The sequence below is a fragment of the Montipora capricornis genome, chromosome 13 (assembly GCF_036669925.1).
Source record: "Montipora capricornis isolate CH-2021 chromosome 13, ASM3666992v2, whole genome shotgun sequence".
Taxonomy (NCBI): Eukaryota; Metazoa; Cnidaria; class Anthozoa; order Scleractinia; family Acroporidae; genus Montipora; species Montipora capricornis.
Genome location: NC_090895.1, coordinates 13,351,268 through 13,359,332, shown reverse-complemented (window position 1 = coordinate 13,359,332; position 8,065 = coordinate 13,351,268). Strand labels below are relative to the sequence as shown.

The 8,065-nt window shown below is 38.6% G+C and overlaps 1 protein-coding gene across 1 annotated transcript in view; it reads left to right on the top strand.

Annotated features, from left to right (window-relative positions):
• The window catches only part of LOC138030559 (5'-3' DNA helicase ZGRF1-like), a 50,479-nt gene that overhangs the window by 20,044 nt on the left and 22,370 nt on the right, over positions 1-8,065 (top strand). The window contains exons 13-16 of the mRNA XM_068878457.1: positions 1,428-1,499; positions 3,232-3,393; positions 4,831-4,879; positions 5,402-5,479. Of these exons, the coding sequence (XP_068734558.1) occupies positions 1,428-1,499; positions 3,232-3,393; positions 4,831-4,879; positions 5,402-5,479 (361 nt within the window). The remainder of the gene's footprint in view (positions 1-1,427; positions 1,500-3,231; positions 3,394-4,830; positions 4,880-5,401; positions 5,480-8,065) is intronic.

Below are 8,065 nucleotides of genomic sequence, written 5' to 3'. Positions count from 1 at the left end.
ATCTTCGATTACGCGGTCAATTTGATTGGGCGGGGCCAAAGCGCAAACTTTAAAGCTTGATTGCTGGCAAAATCGGAAAATTTTTTTTGGGACATTAATCTACGCTTTATAGAAATGCAAAAACCATGAAAACCCTGTAGGCCGGATAGATACTTTATAGCAATTCTCTCTTTAAAGTTATTGACACCTCAAAAATTCACTTGGCTTCAATGGGAGCAAATGGATTAAATTGTCCAGATAAGTGCTACGATCACTTCTCTCCTTCGTTTATAGTCTGCTTGTTGTGAAAATGATCAGTTGCGCCAAATTTTGTGTGAGCACGTGCATTTGTGGTACTTGCTCGCACAGTGGCTGGCTGTAAAAATAGAGGATATTGCATGGCCACTTGGGGATACGAATTTTATCTTCTCGTGCTGAAGATAGATAGATAGATAGATAGATATACCTTTATTTAAACACGATAATGTTTAAAGCTGTAAGCTTATGGGGTCGTGTGTTTACAAATAAGATAAGATCCCTTAAATTACATACTATTATACGCCTAAACTAAGCTGAAAGTATCTCTCACGAGTTCGCTTCGCTCACTCGTGAGAGATACTTTCAGCACTCAAAGGTAAAATTCGTATCCCCAAGCGGCCATGTAATGTTCTGTTTATTATATTGATATTGATGAAATGTCCAGATTTAAAACAACTTGTTTTACTCATTTTCGGAATGATGAAAAAGTGGTCACCAACCGCTAAAACACGCATTTTGTGTAACATGAAACAAGATGTGTTCTTATGATAATGTGAAATTTTGCAATAAAAATGTTAATGTGGTGGAGGAGAATTATATTGAAGCACAAAAGTATCTTACAGTGAAGAGGAAGCTCGCGTTTTATTGGCTAATCGTGTTTGTTACCATGACGACACATGTGAAAGATGAAAGTTATATGTTCACTGCGCGCGGTGAAGATATGATGTTTTAGTAAAAGAAGAAATCCTGGTATTTCATCAGTATCTATATTTTATTAGCCTGGCCGTAGGTGAATACGGTAGGGTGACCGCAACATCGTAAAGCGAATTACTGCGGGCCCGTAGTGAAAGCGTGCGGGACCAAAGTTATCCGCGGAGACCCAGGGGTAGGTAGTCAGGATGGGACGAGAAAATCACGGACAAAATCGCGACTGCCTTAAGTTGAAAACTTGAAATTTGAAAGCTGGTGTTTCGATTGTTAGCTGTTCGTAAGAGGGAACTGACGGATGAGCGAAATGACCCAGTCGCATTGATGAAGGGCGAACGCTTAAATCCAAACTGTGGCGTGGTTGGTGGGTCATCAGAACTGCCAATCATCCCTAATGGGTCTGAAATGACGAAGTACTTACTTGTAGCAATAATTTTGTAGTAGTTGATTCGTTTCTGTTTAATTCTTTACCAATCTGTCAGCAATGCTTCCTCGCATTCCAAGATCCTGGTGTCCTCTACGACAAACGTTGCCGTTGATCGCATTTTATTGAGGTAAGGCGTTTCATAAAATTTAGAAATCATGCTGTGTCTTTGGCATATCGGAATTCACATTTATTACCAAAAATACACCTTATTCCAAAATGGCGGCCATTTGAGTATTCTTTTTGCAAATTGGCCCGTTTGGCTTCGTTCTAGGTTAAATATTCTTTTGAATTTTACGTTTGAAAGCGACGCCAACAGGGCCAATTTACAGGGAAACAAAGAACACTTAAGTTGCGGTCATTTTGGAATAAGGTGTACGAGACTGATTTTCTTAATCAAAGAAACAGTAGAGTTCTGCCTCCACGGGCCTCTTTCGCTGACCACAAGCACTCTTCGGAAAGTTCCTACATGCAATGCACCGGTTTAGTAATCGTATGGGTTCCAGTAAAATTAAGGATTAATTTCACTCATAATCAAAAACAAACAGCGGCTAATGGGACCGTTTTCAAGTTTCAACTAATGGTAGCTCTGATTTACATTGTAAAATAAAGGAACCTTTTAATACGTGACCTTAAACCAGCGTTAAGCGAAAACGTTAGCAGTGAAAAACTGTGACTTTATTAAACGGTCAGTTTTCACTGCTAACTATTTATCTTACTATTTTTATCTTATTCTCTTTAGTTACCAGTCTTCTTAATTTATATATATCATATTTGAATTTGTTCAACCGTCACTTCTGAAGATGTATGTTGTAGCCTTTTGCAGGCTACCAGATAGTCGGGAAAACGAAAACAACTGCGTGGGAAAAGCGAGTGGGGGCCCAAGCCCCCACTCATTTTTCGCACGCATTTTTTTCTCTTTCCCTACCATCTGGGAGCCTGCAACAGGCTTGTTGCTATGTATGTTGTAGCATACGAAACGTCAAGTCCAAAGTAAAATGCGTTTTATCATTATGTTTGTAGCCGCTGTTTGCTTTATGTTTTTGATTAAGTTGAAATGGCCAAAGAGCAAGAATATTTATGAAATTTCACTCATGTTTTCCAAGTTTTGAACATGCAGTCGTCGTTACGTGACCCAGGTAATATATCAAGACTTTGAAAACAGGAGTGAAATTAATCTTTACTTTAACTAGGAACCCATACGATTACTTTTTGATAATTTAACAAGTTCAAGTTCGCAAGCCTTTTGAGTTCAGTAAAGAGTAGTCAATTACTCTTTCTTCTTAGGATGGAAAGCCAAAAATGCGTCATTTTTCCAGTACTTTTATTTTGCTGCAGTTTTCAATTTACTTATAATTTCTTCATCAACTACAATGAAATGCTGGTAAAATGAGTCAACTTTTTTTTCGACAAAATTCACCAAGTTTTACAACCGTAACCAAGCGACGATGAGTGAAGTTCGCCACTCTCAAGAGAATACCCCTTGATATCAAATTCATGCCTCAGTCAGTTGCCACCAACGTAGGGTAATTTGATTGGCTAATGCGCTTGTGGTAGAGGTCTAGAGATGGCCGATTCGCGATCTCGCATATTTGTAAACATTGTATCTCACCGAACGACTCACGGAAAGTTTCGTATGAGCTGGCTTTATGAACCATTTCACGGATACGGCGGCTATTTCGAAATCCATTGTTTCAAATAGCTATCATGGGATTGTAAGGGGGCAAATTTTAGAATCCCATAATGATGATAGCTATTTGAAACAATGGATTTCAAATTGGCCGCCGTATCTGTAAAATGGATTGCTCAGAATGGTGAGAATTACAAAATTCTTTGAAAAGTCAAGTTCATTGTCTTTGCAGTTTGCTAGACATGGGTTTTGAGGACTTCGTAAGAGTGGGAAGTATTCGTAAAATCGCCAAGCCAGTGTTACCATACAGTGTTCACAGCACAGGGAGTGACAATCAGGAATTAAAAGAACTGCAGGCGCTACTAAAGGGACAACTCACACCAGCTGAAAGAACGTGAGTACTAAGGCACATACACACGCATTCTCATTGAATCAAAATTCGAATGACGTAATTTGTAATGTGTGAAAGTAACTGTTAAATTAGCAGATAAGCGAAAATTGATTACTATTAAATTCAGAGTGCATTCATAATTATTAGATATTATAGTATAGTTAGTGATTATAATAATGTAAGAATTAATTATTCGACTAATCAAGTAATTAATTAACATTATTTTAAGGATATGCCACTTCCAGCAATAGGCTTTATTCACGATAGCCGCCATGTTGGTTTTCATATTGTCATGCAAATTAGCCATGTGTTATGCTGGGGGGCAAACATTGAAAAAAAGGCAAATTGCGGAAAATCGGCTCAACGTAATATTGAAATAACATTGCAAAAAGTCCATTTTAGTATTTAGATTTAAGTACCTTTTATAAAATTAAATATCTTTTGATTGCCTTTGACATTTTGACTTTCTACTTCGTTATCTGCTCATTTTTCACTACAAAATCGTCGAAGTAACTTGTGTAATGATTGTATTTTACTGCTTAGGTGATAAACATTCAATGAACGTGAAACAAATCATCTGTGTGGCTAAGGTGTTCGTTATAACCTCTCGAACTTGTGTTGTTTGCTCCCTAAGAAGTGTGTAGCTAATTTGCATGATAATAGCAAATCCAACATGGCGGCCATCGTGAATAAGGTTTATTGCGCGGCTGTTTTTTTTATGAAACGCTTTTAGAGTCAAAATTTAAACGTGCCATTCAAACTTTCAATTCGGGAATTCAAAATGTTCAACTCACACCGGCGTCGCACCGGTATCGCGAGGTCACGAGTTCAAACCCCGTTGCAGTCCTATTTAAAATTTTCAGGCTTCTCTGCGCAATTGCAAAAACGGCGTTCATAACTGCGAGGATCATAGCTTCACTTGAATGCTCTTTTAGAAAAGTTATTTAGCCGCTTCTTAGAATATGTGATTTCCTATGGGAGATCGTATCTGCCACTCCCGAAGCTGTCATGCCTTTACAAGAATACAACATTTCTCTCTGTCCTGGGCCAGCGTCTCCGCCTTCAGTGGATGTCTCGTGGATATCCCTGGCCACTCAGACAACATCATCCAATCATGGAGCAAAGCAAATTAAGTTTGCCTGCGCCAAACGCGAGAAATTCCTTAAGAGCCAATCACAATTGCTGATTGCTTTCATCTCGTATTGGCTGAGAATTTAGTGAGACTTTGTAAGCTTACCATTGCAAAACCGAATCTTTGGGCAAATTGTGTTCAACACACGTTAAAAAACCGGCTATATCCAGTATCATATTTATCACTGCAATTCCCGCATATCGGTGGAGTAAAGAAAATCTTAAATCCAGTTCACATTCCCTGATATTTCTAATCCGTTGTTGAAAGCTACGCGTACAATAACTTCAACATGTCTTTTTGTTTCTCAGCCATGTTCGAAAAAGCATTGAACGACACAAGCAGGGAGAAAACAAAAAGGTCAGAAAGTGAAACAAAAAAAATAGACTTGGATAATTTTTGTTGTCCTGCCGACACGTGTCAATGTTGTTGTTCAGTGTGAAGTGCATTTGCTTGTTTGCTTACATTTTTGTTGGAAGTTGCCTTTTTTCCCCCAAGCTTACAGACTACTCTTGTTTTGGATGCTTAACGATCAGCGTAGCAATTAGATTCCATGTTGCCGTGCGTCTGTTCAGTAAGATTTCACAGATGACGTCAAATTGTGGTAAGTACAACAAAGAGGCACACTGGGCGGTAGCCAAGTGTTCACTAATGTTCTTACCACTTTTTGACGTCTTCTGTGATCTATTACTGAAAAGGCGCACTGCAATATGGAATCTATTTGGTTTATATAATAAAGAATTAAAAGGTTTTGATGATGGCGTGAGCTATGCGTCTGTCCTCTAATAGATCGTACATGAGAACCAATCAAAATGCGTGCATTAGTTATTATATGAATAACTTTTGATGCCAATTAACCATCTAAATCTTACCTGTTGATAGAAACTGTCCCTTGTACGAGTGGTTGGAGTCACTTGTGCTGCAAGCGTGTTCCCTCACCTGGACAAACTAAAGTTTCCAGTAAGTTTAAGAATGCTACAGCAAATAACGTTTTTTAGAGTGTGCGGTGCGGGATTTGCGAGAGTAGACAAATCATGTCAGTCTTTTATTGATAAGGGAGAAAAGACGTGACGTTTTTCTGAGGGTTATCCGTGTAACTCCAATATTTTATCGAAATTAACTATCAGGTTTGGGTTGCTCGAAGCATGGTTAGCGCATAGCTTTGATACCCCTTAACCAACGGTTCACGCTAACCTGGCTTGGAGCAACCGGCCATTTGCGTGCTTGTGCTTGTTCAGCTGCCATGTGGAATTAATAAAAGGAGGCAAGCAATTCAATCCAATTTCATCTATCCTCTTTGTTTTCGAACAATAGTTGTTTTATTAATATGCCATCTCTTTAATGACAGTTGTATCTTTGTCTTTATAGTAATATTTTATTCCAAAAAAATTCAAATATTTTTCAGCTTTATTCGTTTTGTGACTGCTGTTAGAGTGGTAACCATTACAAACAAGCTCATGTTTTTGGCAACAACTGTCAACAAAGTGTTACTAATGTAGCGACAATGATGCTTGACTCTGCTACGAGAAAGCGAGATGATGCAATGAAATACTTAGAGAAAATAGGAGATAGGTGAAAAGAGGAATTGTTGACTGAAAAACAGCATAAACTGTTGGACAAATTTTAGCCTTGCCGTCAACGACAAGCACTGCCCAAAAAAATCAGGGCAAAGCTAAGGTTACACAGTCTGCTAAAAGCGCCAAAATAATAATAAGCATTACACTATTTTTGGTTACAGATAGTCTTTGTTGGTTTTTATTGTATGTAAGACATTTGGTAACTGTGAACTTTGATATGTTATTTACCGTTTACAAGAAAAAGATAATCTTGCTACTTACATGTATCTTTCTCTGTCTCAAACAACTGTGGACTTAAATCTTATACAGGGCTCGAAAAATATTTGAATTCCACCTTGCCCGTTGGGCAAGTAGCTCTCAAATTTTGCTTGCCTAGGGCACTTCCCCGTTGCCCAAATTTTCAAGCTCATTAATAATTCATGAACCCAAAAATGGAAGCCGTACTTGTCTACAGGTGTGTGTTAATGTAATAAACCCATCTTGACTGTAGTCATGTTAGTGCTGATCACTTTCATGTTTACGCCATTATATTCATTTTTTTGTAATACCTCCACAACTTTTATCTTCTTCATTCCGTCTTTATGAAGCTGTACGGTTTGTAATAATTAACATGGATGAACGCAGTTATAATCACATTGAAGTACATGTTGTGTGTACCCTACATTGTCGGATACTCTATCTGCTTTCCCAATACAATCTCAATGAGCTTTTTTAACTGACTGTTTTCAGACGCCTTTATATGACACCCTAATGTTTTTGTTCAATAATTCCAGAAACCCAAGCGTGTAACGCGCGTTCACAGCTTCCGAATATTCAGTGCTAAGTACCATATTTGAAAACCCCTCGCTCCAATTAAGTTCGCGCGAGAACATTGGTGGTATTGCGTCACGGTGTTCTTGCGAAATGATTGGTTGAATGTTTCTCTCTTGTTGTTTCAAATATGGTACTTAGCAAATTGAATATTCAGAGGCTGTTTTCCCAGCACCCAAGGGGCCGTTACACGTTTCAACCCTTATGGGTTTCTGATAATACTCAATTACATGTCATCGTGTGACATGTTACTGTAGTAATAATAAGAATTCCATAGTGATAGTCTGCACTTTGCATGCTAAAGATGGTTGACATAGTTTAAAGGTCCACGTGTCTCTCGCGTACAATTTCTACAGCTTTGATATACCGTTGCTGGAAAATGCTCGCAGAAAATTGCTAGAATTCTAAGAAATAAACAAAGCTTTGTCATGCGAAACACGGCTATTTGTAATCCTGGAAAGAAATTTGATCGGGGCAGATTTTGATCACGTGCTACGCAACCACTTCTGAGCCGTGAGCGCGCGTCACGAAATCAACAAAACAACGCTATAAATTGTAATTTTCGTCAAGCTTCATCTAAACACTTGATTACCCTTGTACCATTTCTTCTCAAAATCATTATCAAAAATATAGCCGCGAACGGCTTGCCTGGGCTCTTGCCCGTGGGGCAAGTAAGGGAAGAAAGTTACTTGCCCGAGGGGGAAATCTACATGTCTCGGACGACCGAACGGGGGTTTTTTGGAGCCCTGCTTATAAAGTACTGAATATGATTTAATTTGGCAGGTGAAGGACAAGTTTTTCTTAGTAACAAGTTTTAACACTTGTTTCTATGAGGGATGCGTGCTTGTCCAATCCAAATCCTATTAAGCGACTGGTCTACACTCATGGCCACCCTCAAAATGACATTGGACATTTCGTAACAAATATACGACGAAATAACCGATCTTAATATGACAAGCTTACCGCTGTAAAAAGAATGAAAACAGGCAGAATTGGAGCTTTAGTTCGACAAGAAATAGCCTTTTGAGATAAGCCGCGCTGATATACAGTATTTAGGTCTAAAAACCCCTTTAAAGTCGGTTAGCTTTCAATTGTTTTGCTGGGTATCACTACGTCAATTCTCTAAAAAATTCGACTCTCCGGGAGCTTGTCTCGTTAG